The sequence below is a fragment of the Macaca nemestrina genome, chromosome 3, assembly GCF_043159975.1.
Source record: "Macaca nemestrina isolate mMacNem1 chromosome 3, mMacNem.hap1, whole genome shotgun sequence".
NCBI classification, from domain to species: domain Eukaryota; kingdom Metazoa; phylum Chordata; class Mammalia; order Primates; family Cercopithecidae; genus Macaca; species Macaca nemestrina.
This window is the reverse complement of record NC_092127.1, coordinates 74,502,722-74,516,455: the sequence shown is the minus strand read 5'-3', so window position 1 is coordinate 74,516,455 and position 13,734 is coordinate 74,502,722. Positions and strand designations below refer to the sequence as shown.

General features: G+C 36.5%; 1 protein-coding gene across 10 annotated transcripts in view; it reads left to right on the top strand.

The window, feature by feature from the left end:
* Window positions 1–13,734, top strand: part of LOC105486216 (UDP glycosyltransferase 8) — a 115,095-nt gene that overhangs the window by 62,008 nt on the left and 39,353 nt on the right. For all 10 annotated transcript variants that reach the window (XR_011621074.1, XM_071093111.1, XM_071093112.1 and 7 more), the window contains exons 3-5: window positions 7,872–8,014; window positions 9,528–9,604; window positions 12,270–12,489. Coding sequence is in view for 9 of the 10 variants with exons in the window: in XM_071093111.1 (XP_070949212.1) it covers window positions 7,872–8,014; window positions 9,528–9,604; window positions 12,270–12,489 (440 nt within the window). In the remaining variant the exon portion in view is untranslated. The remainder of the gene's footprint in view (window positions 1–7,871; window positions 8,015–9,527; window positions 9,605–12,269; window positions 12,490–13,734) is intronic.

Below are 13,734 nucleotides of genomic sequence, written 5' to 3'. Positions count from 1 at the left end.
AGGAATATCACAGAAGGGGTGCTATATTCTGCATATGGCATCTGATTAGCTGGTACATGATTTTGATTTGCTTCGTTATTGATGATGTCCACTTTGATCATTTGATTAAGGCGTTACGTACAAGACTTCTTCACTGTCACATTACTGATTTTATCTTGGTAATCAGAATTGGAAGCTATGTAAATATTTCTCATCAATCTCTGTCTTTATGGCGTAATACTGATTATCATGAAAAAAATGTTGGTTGTTTTCTTTTTGCTTTTTTTTTTTTTTCTGGAAAGAAGGAAGGCAGACAGATTAGCTAGCAAGTCTACCTTTCTTTTGTTTATGTAGGTCACATAATTTAGTAGCTAAGCTTGATTTTTAAAAGGAGACATTTCTTTAAAGTGCTCAATAGTTTGTTTTAATTTCTAGGGAAAAGACAGTGTTATGTATCCAATTAACTGAACAGCAAAATAAAGCAGTGTACTTATTGTTTATCCTTTCAAAGATTTAGATTACTGTTAGCTTTCTTGATTTATTAAAAGAAATAAGTATTGAGCATCTACTACATCTCACACCTAGGAGAACAAAAGTCTTGTGCATAAACTCACATGCTACAAGAAGTGTGGTAGGTGCCCTGTTGAAAGAACAGGTCACACAGGGGAGAACAATAGAGGAGATACTTTGTTGCGATCTTGGTAAATAATTCTGATGTGCTGGGGGGCGGAGGAAGTTTCAGGTACCCAATGGCAGGCTGCATTTGGGGGAATGAAGAGTAGATAAAATATTGGTACCTGATGAGTGTGAGGCCAGGTTTCAATACTTTATCTGCTCTTCATTTTCCCATATCTACTTACTTTAGGTATGGCCTCATTAAAAAATATAAACTCTCTGAAGACAGAACATTTTGTTTATTTATGTTTTGATATGTCCCAAGTGTCAGATATGGCACATAGCAGCTGGTCATGGCTATCAAATAATCATTTATCAAATAGTGACCCAGCAAATTAGGTGGGTTTCCGAGTCCATTCATCAGTTTTCTTTTGTAACATAAGAAAGATTTAGATGTCATTTCTGTAGTGATTTTTTTTTTTCTGGTGAGAGTTTCACCTCCGTTTATTATTTCTGTCTTTTTTTTTCTATCTCATGGTTACTTTCCATATCTCCTCAGTACCTTGCCATCATCATATCCTCAGGATGTCCCTGCTGCTTGTGTTCAGCTCCTTGAAGGTCTTAAGAACCTTGAAAATTTAGCTTTTCAAAGTCAACTCAGGGTTTCAAATTTTGCTTACTTATTTTAATTGTAACTGTACTGGCAAAATTAATCAAGCTCACAATGAAGAAAAACCGATACTGCAGAATCTCAGTGGAAATGAATACACCCTTCTGGTTGCTTATTTCATTCTCCCGAATTTTCACTGTGTTAAAGGCATCTTTTGAGATTTAAAAAATAGAACCATTGCCTTGACATTGATCTTTATCGCTTTTGTAGGATAATTGTAGTTTATACCCTTCTAGATGATCTGGGAAATCATTTGAGTTTTCTGAAAAACTGAAAACTAGATTTGATGCTGCATGTAAACACTTTTTGTACTACTTCTTATTTATGTATTTTAAACAGCTTTATTCTGAAAAATCTAAAACATAGTGAACAAATATAACTGAGAAAAAATATCTTGTTGCAGAATGAACTTTTTTTTTCCTTTTCTCAATGTGTTTATCATTTCAGTCCATAATCTGTGTATTACTTATCAGATATCATGGCCAGGGAAAAGAACAGCATAATTTTTAGTTGAGAAAGCACTTTTATATATTTAATCTCATTTAATCTCTGCAGTGTCCTTGTAAAGTATCGTAAGTATTTTTAGAGATGAGGAAGCTGGGCCTCAGAGAGAATAGGTGGCATAATTAAGATCATACAGCAAATTGTGGAATTGGGGTTTGAAGCAAGCCTCTTGCCAAACAAATCAGAGAAAACAATGATTGGTGCATTTTTATTTTGAATGGTGACCTTTATATTGTAAGTGCTTTTTGTTTTGTTTTAATAAGTCTTGGTTACCTATATTAGCAGTAGTCAGAGATCACATTTGATATCCCAAGATTTTTTTAAAAAACATTTTATATCAAAATGTTCACTATCATTTTACCTACTAAATTTAGCAGAATGAAATTCTTTGCAACCCACCTGACTAAAGCAGAACATTCTTTATATCAGAAACATTAAATGGGAAAAGAGGCCTATTGATGTTGGTGTTGAGAATAAGAAAAGGAACTCCAACACCCACCCCCCCTCATCTCCCATTATCATCTCTGTGTAGGATTCTCTCACAGTCCAGGCATTCTTTTCCTCAGAATGGATGGGGCCAACAAAGGATGCAGTGTTATAGGTTTCTCCACTGTGCTGGCCCCTTCTCAAGGCTCCCATTCTTGGGGGAGAGAAAGGAGTGGGTTTGGGTTGCAGGCTGGTATCAGGAGAGATCTGGAGTGCAAACATGACAGCCTAGTGTGTCCCCACACCTCAGACCTGTTATCCTCTCTAGAGGTCTGAAAGACTCTGATGTCCTCATAATCCAGGATAGCAAGGATGGAGGTGGGCTTGCACTGTAATTATTTTTGCATTGTTTCTGAAGCTCATTTTTAAGAAGCTACTTATGATTTTCTTGCATTGGGATATGTTTTACATTGACCACAATGAGTAAAAAATTTTTGTTTATTTTTGGATAGGGGGATGAGTGTATATATATATATATTTTTTTGGGGGGGGGGGCAGAGTCTGGTTCTGTTGCCCAGGCTGGAGTGCAGTGGCCAGATTTCAGTTCACTGCAAACTCCGCCTCCCGGGTTTACGCCATTCTCCTGCCTCAGCCTCCCGAGTAGCTGGGACTACAGGTGCCTGCCACCTCGCCTGGCTAGTTTTTTGTATTTTTAAGTAGAGACGGGGTTTCACCGTATTAGCCAGAATGGTCTCGATCTCCTGACCTCGTGATCCGCCCGTCTTGGCCTCCCAAAGTGCTGGGATTACAGAGTATATTTTTAAGAAGGCATTACCCAATGATTGTCTTCTCTAAAAGTTTCAAGATCTTGCTTTCCACTTCTTTGAATATTTTTTCACCATCTTCCATTCTTTGATGTCCCTAATATCAAAACATTACCTGAAAATAATGAAAATTTTATATTTTGGGAGTAGTTGCTCCCCGAGTCTCACTCTGGTACATTGCTTAGCTTCTATTCTGCCCCGTCTCCAGCCTCACAGAGCTAGGCTGTTTTACCGGCTTATGCTGGACAGCACCACATGGAGGGACATGGGAGGACAACACACCCCTCACTGCTTCATTCTTCCTGTGGTCCAGTCAAGGCATTTGGTATATAATTACTCTAGGATAAGAAATCTGGCAATACTAGAAACAAATCAGTGTCTATCCAGATCATGATCATTAAAATAAATGCAAATACTTAACATATAGCATCTGATTATGGGGAATAGAATGCGTATTAATCCATATTTCCTTATTATGCTAACTTTTCCCATAAAAGACTTAAAACAGATGAGTTAATCCTACAAGAAGATAAAATGATTATTTTTATTGTGAGGTTGTCTTTTAAAAAACATAGACTTTATAGCTAAGTATAGGTAGACATCCGTTACTCAAGTTGCATAGGAATGGAATTATTCATTCTAATGTAGCGGGGAGAGCGCCTGTGAGTGTTGCTGATTTCCAGTTCAGTATTTGGTCCCTTATTGTGATCATTTTCTTTTCAATTTGAAAATGTCACTTTTTCCCCTTGGTGTAGGTTCCCCTATACCCATATAGGTAGTCGGGGTTTGGGCATGTAAGCAGGTTGAGCCCAGACATCGCTCCTTTCCTGTCCTGCCATCTAGTGGAGAAACGTGCATGCAGTGCTGGCCTACTGTAAAAGACGATGCAATTTCTAAATTCCTGTATTGAATGAAATGGAAGGCTTATTCTGTACCTTATACACAAATATTCATAACTTAAGAAGTAGTGGTACTGGTAGTAAATGACCATTGATGAGTTACCAAAAAAGATGAGTCCTTAAAAATATACTAAGTATAAGAGTAACTAACAGAATCCCCAAAATGAAAAGTAATAAAATCTAACATTCCAAATATAAAAATGTAAAATAAAATTCTTGGCACTGGCACAGAGATGGATAGATCATTGGAACAGAATAGAATTCAGAAACAGACTGTGAGGGTGGCATTTCAAATAATTGAGATGATGAGATATTAAATAACTAATGTTGAGAAGACTGGCTAACAATTTGGTTAAAAATAAAGATGGATGTCCTTGTTATTCTTTCCTTCAAAATAAATGCTGATTGTTTAAAAGATTAAAACGTTAAAGAAATTATACTGTAAAATTATGAAAAGAAAATATGGACCATTTAAAAGATAATCTTGAAGTAGAAAAGGCTTGCTAATAACAGTAAACCCAGAGGCCATTTAAGAAAAGACATTTATCCTTCCAGCAAACAAACAAAAACAGGTACAAGAAAATTACAAAACAATAATACTTAAAGGGTAAATTCTAGGTTCTATTCCTTAAAATGAATTAAATATTAATGAAATATTACATATCGACAGAGCACTATATAGACAATATGAAAACAATTTGAATTTGTTTCTCTGATTAGTCATGTGAAACAAAGGTTCTTTTAATGTTTATACCATTTAGTTTTCTTCTGTGAATTGGGTGCTTTCTGGTTTTCTGGTGTTTGTGGTTTTATTCCCCCTATTTTATTTTAGTATTAGTCCTTTGTTATGTGTATTATAAATATTTCTGTCAGTCTATTAATTATTTTGTTGATTTTTAAAATGTCTTTTTAAAATTATAAATCAATTTGACTTATAATCCCTCTTTGACTGCTACTAGAGGAGGGATAGAACCTCGTATTTTTTTCTTCAATCGATAGCTTATTGTCTCTGTCATCATGTTCCATTGTCCCCATTTATTCAGGTTTCCTTCTTTCTTTGTCCTTTAGTAAAGTTTTCATGTTTTCTTCATGTATATTTGGTATATTTCTGTTAGGTTTATTCTTAGGTCTTTATGGATTTTGTTGCTATTATAAAAGAATTATTTAGTCCAGTTTTAAAATTTGTTATTTGACCAGGAGCAGAAGTTATTTGACCAGGAACAGAAGTACTTTTACTTCTAAAAATGTTACATTTCTGGAGTTAGGATTTGTGTGTGTGTGTGTGTGTGTGTGTGTGTGTGTGTGTTGAACACATTTACCATGAAGTTTGTTTTCTAAGAGCTGTTAGTAAATAAATTTGCCTTTTATAACTGGGTCTTAAATTCCAAAATTCCTGTATTTTTATATATGGCTAAGATATCCTGAGGCCTCCCAACCCACCGGAAGATATCAGTATACTTTTCATGAAGTTCCAATTTCAAAGTTTTGCCGTGAGCAGCAAATTTAAAATCGCTTCCACATCTGGCTCTTGCATTTGTTCATGACTCCAGAATCACCTGCTTGTCAACTAAATCCAAAACCCAACCCCTTCAATGTTCTCATAGAGCATCCATCACACCAAATGTTCTGTGAATTTAGGCTGAAGATTAGAAATCATGGGGAGGGGTTACATCAAGGGACAGTAAGGCATCCACTTGCTCACTGTCTCTGTTCTGGCCTTTTTCCTCCAACTCAGGAAATAGGAGTTTGCATGTCACCTTGGTTCCCACTCTTCCTGCTAAGCCAAGTGGAATATTGTCTTCTAAAAGTATTGAGTTTTTTTTTCCTGAAGGAAACATGATGAACATAAATTTTTCTACTATTTTACATATCAGTAAAGGCTTATATTTGGTACTTACATATACAATATGTATTCATACGATTTTACTGTGTAGCATTTATATTGATTTTAAGTACATCTAACTTAGGACTGTACATAAAATTTTTAATCATTCTGCTCTTGTTTATTACTTTCAATCTATGGATAACACTGTTAAATTTTCAGCATCTTACATATTCTTGGTAAATGTAACAGAATATAAAAGTTTTAATTCAAAATTGATATAGTCTGTATTTCTTTTATATACATATGTTCTTTGACTTACAGTGGGGTTCTGTCCGGATATCATAAGTTGAAAAGATTTTAAGTCAAAATGTGTTTAATACACCTAACATACCGACGTCATAGCCTAGCCTACGTTAAATGTGCTCAGAACACTTCCATTAGCCTACGCTTGGACAAAATCATCTGCCAAGACAGTACACAGTTGTGTGTTGGCCATTCACCCTCATGATTGCATTACTAAGAGCTACAGCTCACTGTCACTGTTCAGGCATATGACCAGCCTTAGAAAAGATCAAAATTCAAAATTTGAAGTACAGTCTCTACTGAAGGAGTATAGCTTTCACAGCATCATAAAGTCAAGGATTATCTGTATTTATAAATAGAGCTTCCTGGAAAATACAACGTTTTGGTAAGATTTTCTTCCCTACCAAATAATTGTAGACTATTTTACTCATTCAGTAGCTAGAAGGATGTACCTCCTTTCTGTCATCACTCTGGGTCATGCAGTGACACTATTCACTAATTTTTTGGGGACATAAAATGTGGTCAATCACTTGCTGAGTACAATAGAGAATACAAATTTCTTTAGGTGATAAAATGAATAGAAAAGGGAAAGGAAGGAAAACTTAGGCTTAATGTTCCATTAAATAATTAATTAAGCTGTGAAGTGATGCCATTGTGACGATGCTTTTTTTTTTTTCTTTTGAGACAGAATCTCACTCTGTCGCCCAGGCTGGAGTGCAGTGGCACAATCTTGGCTCACTGCAAGCTCCACCTCCCTGGTTCTCCTGCCTTAGCCTCCCTACAGTAGCTGAGACTACAGGCACCCGCCACCATGCCCAGCTATTTTTGTTTGTTTGTTTATTTGTTTTTATTTTTAGTAGAGATGGGGTTTCACCGTGTTAGCCAGGACTGTCTCCATCTCCTGACCTCGTGATGCGCCTGCCTTGGCCTCCCAAAGTGCTGGCATTACAGGTGTGAGCCACCATGCCTCGCCGTGATGATACTTCTTATTGTACAGTACTCCTTAGCTACAAATAAGGTTATGCTACAAAGTGGTGCGAAATGCAGAAGCATGGCTGACACAACCATGGCGATAACTCATTCTTCCTGAGTGAGGGACCTGCGGGGTCTATGATATATAACTGTGGCAGCTCACTCTGCACATTATGAACACAGAATGGGTCAGGCTTCTGCTTTCGTGACTTCATTATGGCATAGGACTCATCAATAGACAGCAAGTGTATCATTCTTACAATGGAATTAATGTGTTCCTCAACGAGCCCTGGCTCTATTAGTTTTCCTATGGGAAACTAAAGCTGGGTGTCTTTGGCAAGGATTTATTCAAAGGGATGACATCATTAAAAACAAGCTTGTGCCTATACAATAAAATGAAGTAAGGGTGGTATTTCTTAAAATGAACTGATTTGATTTTCAATGCAAATCAATCATACTGGCAGAAATTTGTAAACGGTGCATTAACAAATTTTTGCCAGTATGATTGATTTTTCATATGTTTAATCCACATCTTTTGCTTGTGTCTGCATACAGATTTTTTTCTGACCATGTATCATCATTTCCAATTTTTGCCCTTTTTCTGAGATTTTAAGCCTTTAGCTACTTATTTTTTAAGTTATTTTTGTTGTGGTTTATATGTCCTCATTTCGGTTAGCATTATCAGATGAAATGTTGTAAACAAAAGCAGTTATTTAGAAGAAAATGTATCCTTTACTTTCTAATTGTTTAAGAAAATTACTTTAAAAGTTTCTTTTTTTAACTGGGCTGTTAATAACACCAATTACAAACTAGATTGGTCTTCGTAAAACTTACTGCCGTGTTTTGATTTACAGGATCTCCAAAGATGGGTAAATGGTGCTAATGAACATGGCTTTGTCTTGGTGTCTTTTGGAGCTGGTGTCAAGTATCTCTCAGAAGACATTGCTAACAAACTTGCAGGAGCTCTGGGGAGATTGCCTCAAAAAGTGATTTGGAGGTAAGGTAATAATGTAGATTGTTTCTTTGTTATTGACATTCAGTATCTCCTTGTTTAGCCCACAGGTCCCAGTAAAGCACAGCACATTGTTTCTCTGGCAAGATTAGCAAGATGCCCTTGACTTTCATTTTGTTTCTTAGCATATTGAAATTTAGGAATTAATTCATAAGGCTCTATGACGGATAAAGAAACCTCTCACGTATAGGACAGAAAGAAGATATTATTCAGAATGACTTTTCCTTGTGTCAGATGAATATTTATGTTTCCCTCAGAGTTCCACCCTCGTTTACTCTTTTATTATTTATTATGATTTTAAAAGTTAGTTTTAATTGCATGCCTTTTTATATACTCCTTCAAATCAGTTTTGAAATGAGGAAGAAAATGATGGATTAACAAATACCTAAAATACCATGGACTCTTTTTGGCTCCCACTTTGTCTCCTTTACATATATTTTTGATTTATTTTATTTAACAAACTTGACCTTTAAAAACACAATCACTTGCCATTTAACACAGTTTAAGACAGAACCATAGATTGACCACAGCTTCTTTTGGAAGGCATTGCCAACACATGACTGTCTTTGAAATTTCCAACCCAATGTTGAAAACTCAGACACGAACACTTTATTAAGCATGTATTTATTGAGCACATACTACTACTGTTGAACTCTAGGGATACAACATTGGTCCCATAGTTACTACCATGAGTAGAAGAAAGTGCCCCTTAAGCCATTGCAATTAGGCTTTTAGTAATAGAGATTTTCCCTTTATAACAAATGAGTAAGGATTAGCTGCCCCTGCTGAGCTATGCAGTGACATTTATTTTATTCTAACTGTTCAGGACTTTACCCTTCAGATTCCGGTCCCATTGGGTTTCCTCTATTAGGCTTAACCCCAGAAAGTACTTCTGCTTCATTTAGGACAGTTTATGTCTACTCCGTTCAGACTCTTTTGTCACCCTCTTAGTTGTTAAGCATATTTATGTTTTATCTTTTAACATAAGGCAGAAAACACTCTAATTATGTGCTTTGCCTCACAAAACTTTTATTTATGGTGAAGCTAAAGAAGAGAACGTTCTGATTTCTTTCAACACTTGTGCCTTCCCTCAGGCTTGGGTTGTTAAGGATTAGGGATATGGACTGCCATAGCAGTGGCAGCCCTCCCTGCCCCTTCTTGTTCCAGCTTCTGACTGTTTGTGGGGAATGACTTCTAGTGTAGGTTTATTTGGTTGTTGTTTTTTTTCCCCTATCTCTGTATGTGTATAGGTATGAGGAGCCAATGGAAAATAGATCTCTATGTAAGCAAATTATTTCTTGTTTTTCCTCCATCCAGTGAAAGTTTTTTAAAAGAAACGTAATCAAATATTTGTTGTTACCAAAGCATGGTTTCATTCTTAAGAATATCAACAAAAGATCATCAAACATTTATTTTAAATCTCATACTTTAATCAGAGAGCACATACTATGAGTAAGGTTTGATTTTTAAAAGATTAATTTTCTGGTGTACATTTTAGGTTTTCAGGACCCAAACCAAAGAATCTAGGAAACAACACTAAACTCATAGAATGGTTACCACAGAATGACCTGCTTGGTAAGTAAATGATTTGTGGTTACTTACTTGGATGTTAGGTTTTAATTACATAAATGTGATTTTTTTTTTTTTTTACTTGAGAGGTTCATACGGTATGTGTGTAGTAAATGTTAGAGTTTTATGTTTTTTATCCAGTATTTCAAGTCTTAAATTTGAGGTCAAAATTTTAAATCTTTATTTACTAGAAAAGAGTGTGTAAAATGTAAACATTTGGTCATCTATATTAAAATTTTTAGACCAGTCTCCAATTTTAATTATCTGGAAATTATGTACTTAATAAACTATATAAATTAGTAGTGAATAAGATTATACCTAATTAGAGTAATCAGGTGAAAGTACAACAGTTAAAACAATAAGAATGTAGATTTAGGTTACAGATTTATTTATTTATTTATTTATTTATTTTTTGAGACGGAGTCTCACGCTGTTGCCCAGGCTGGAGTGCAGTGGCACGATCTGATTTATTACAGATGGTCTGAGAACCAAGAGAAATTAGAAGTTATTCATTTGTCTGAAACCAAAAAGAAGTGGAAGACAAGAGGAACAGTCAATTTATTTTAACTTTAATTAGATTATCTGCTCTGTTTAGTCCTAAATCACTGGGTAGTTTTGAAGAACTTTATATTATTTAATCTTGGGGATTCTGATTCTCAAAATTAAAATAGTAATTATTATATGCATGTCTTTTAAGTGTGTTTGAATCTAGATAATTTAACTCTGTGTTCAATAAGCACAGATAATAATAATGCAAATTTTTATTCATTAAATTTTTAGAAAAAGTTAATGCCGTAGTATCCTTGAATATATTATTGATTACAAAAATTATAAAAATGGGATTGATTTTGAAAATATTGACCACCATTTTTTCCATAATACACCTAACGTTATGTAAAAGTGGCTTTAATTTTAACTTATACTTTTAAGACATCGAAACTATATTTTAATACAGCTATAGTGATTCTCCTAAAAAGCAGCAAATTAAATTGTATAACTAAAAACCAGTAAAGAATTTTATTTATGTATATAATTTCTTTTCATTTAGCTTATTATAATACTATTCTATAAATGCTAAAACTGAAGAAAAAAGAATACAAGGCAATTTACCTTTCTTGATACTTGTTTTTTTTTTATTTTTAAGTCTTTAATGGCTTTACTATTATGACTTAGATTCCTTAGAAGATAAGAAAGAAGCAGGAAATTTAAATAAGATAACCTGGCTATCAGCTACCTCAGTGCGACAGTGTGACACTGTTATGTATGAACATCTAAACTTTTATTGTGTGGGGGTTTTATGTTTGTTTGTTTGTTTTTCTTTTTCTTTTTCTTTTTTTTTGGACCGTGAGGCTCTACTACAAGGTCCATGCCTGAACACCCTCCTCAAGTCCATAGCTGCTCTAGGCTTCTCAATGTCAGCTCTCTTTTTCAAGATTAGTATCTTTTTTAACAATAGGTACGATCCTTGTAAGTCCTCTAATAGCTTCTAACTATGATCAAAAGATTCTTCCAGGATGAGAAGTAGGAACTAAATCAATGTCTTTCCCCTCCCCTCGTAGCCAGCTCTTCCTCTTTACACAGCAGCTCGGCTTTATTTTTTACTGTTGGACTTGGTGGTTGGTTTTGTTCCGAGAGGGGTCTTTGCTAAAAATAAAGATTGAAATCCACTTCTAGGGCAGATCCTTTAGTTGGACCTAAGAGTCAGAGAAGCCACCTGTGGGTAAGGGCTATAGACACTGACTAACCAGTTCCACTGGACTTCAGGATGGAAGAACTCCGGGAGCACCATTGGGACCATGGTTCCCACATACAGTAATTTTGTACCTGGCACATGTATATTTTAAAAGGTCAACATTTCAGCTAGGTATAATTTCTTTCTGGCCAATAACATATATCCTAGGTACAATGTTTTTTGTTTTGTTTTGTTTTGTTTTTACAACTCTTATGCCAAACTTTTGATCTCTTTTATGGAAATGTAGGCCATTTACCAGGAGAACAAATCTAAGTTTTGAATTTCCACATTAATTTTGACAAATTATCTCTTTTATTCCTATAACAACTAGACGTTATGTGATGTCTCATGTCTTACAAATGATTATAAATGTTTATCTCTACATGATTGAGCACATAAATGTAAAATTAAACCCTAAAATTGTGAAATACTAATGCTGATAGAACTTGAATGTTGTAAATAGTGATTATAACATTTCTTTTTGGAGAAGCACACAAACTCTTCATTGACTTCTGGAATCCAGCCTTTCTTTACATTTGTTTAAAAAAGTGTTTTTGACTTTAACGTTGATAAACATTTGAGTAGCCAGAAAGTAGATGTCTATGTTTTCACTCTGGTATTTGGCATTTCTTGCTTTCATTGGCTTCCTAATAATTATTGGCCATTTAAATATGTTAGTCATGCAGTGTTTGTGTTAAAAATAGTAACGTACATTTTAACTACCTAAAAATGGCTTTTAATTGATGTATCAAAATCTGACAATTATGTATATAACAAATATTTTAATTGGTGTAGAACAGGAATCAGTGAAATTACACTTTAGGAATCCTTTATCTGAAATGCATGTTTACTGTGGTGTCAATTTTAATACATTTCTGGGAAAATCTCTTCTGTAGAGTAATACTGTTGTAAGTTGTTTTCTTTTTCATCTTTCTTCAGGGCATTCAAAGATTAAAGCCTTCCTGAGCCATGGTGGCTTGAACAGTATTTTTGAAACTATGTATCATGGTGTGCCTGTAGTGGGAATTCCACTCTTTGGAGACCATTATGATACTATGACTAGAGTACAGGCAAAAGGAATGGGAATATTACTAGAATGGAAGACAGTTACTGAAAAAGAGCTGTATGAAGCACTGGTGAAGGTTATCAATAATCCCAGGTAAGGTTTTGAGAGGTGACAACGTGCTAGCAGCCCTCACTCGCTCTGGGCACCTCTTGGGCCTCGGTGTCTGCTCTGGCTGAAGCACTCTAGGAGCCCTTAAGCCCTCTGCTGTGCTGTGGAGGCCCCTCTCTGGGGCTGGCCAAGGCAGGAGCGGACTCCCTCTGCTCGCGGGGAGGTGTGGAGGGAGAGGCGCGGGCGGGAGCCCGGGCTGCACAGGGCGCTCCCGGGGCTGGCCCCAGGCTCCGCAGCCAGGCCTGCTGGGCTTGATCCGGAGATGAGCTCCCTCTGGGCTGCTGGAGTACCCGCAGTGTCCCGCAGCGAGTGCCAGTGAGAAGTCAAGCCGTCTGGGCTTCTGGGTCAGGTGGGGACTTAGGAGAACTTTCCTGTCTAGCCAAAGGATTGTAAACGCACCAGTCAGGACTCTTTGTCTAGCTAAAGGTTTTTAAACGCATCAATCAGCCCCCCTGTTGAAACGGACCAATCAGCTCTCTGTAAAGTCGACCAATCAACAGGATGTGGGTGGAATCAGATAAGGGAATAAAAGCAGGCTGCCCAAGCCAACTGCAGCAACCCGCTTGGGTCCCTTTGCTGTGTGTGTAAGGTCTGTTCTTTAGCTCTTCACACTAAATCTTGCTGCTGCTCACTCTTTGGGTCCGCGCCACCTTTATGAGCTGTAACACTCACCGGGAAGGTTTGCAGCTTCGCCCCTGAAGCCAGCGAGACCACGAACACACAGGAAGGGACGAACAGCTCTGGACAAGAGGAACGAACAACTCCGGACGCGCCACCTTTGTGAACTGTAACACTCGCCGCAAAGGTCTGCAGCTTCACTCCTGAGGCCAGGGAGACCACGAACCCACCGGAAGGAATGAACAACTCCAGACGTGCTGCCTTTAAAGAGCTGTAACACCGAGAAGGTCTGCAGCTTACTCCTGAAGTCAGCGAGACCACAAATCCACCAGAAGGAAGAAACTCTGGACACATCTGAACATCCAAAGGAACAAACTTCGGACACACCATGTTTAAGAACTGTAACACTCACAGCGAGGGTCCATGGCTTCTTTCTTGAAGTCAGCGAGACCAAGAACCCACCAATTCCGGACACAGTTTCAATTAACATTAAAGCTGATGAATGTACACACCACAGTATATTGTCAGTAGCCAATTATTTTCAATAGATTGTCAATAAATTATAAAGTTATGGAAATATCCTTTAGATTCCTGTGATAATGCTTTATGCAT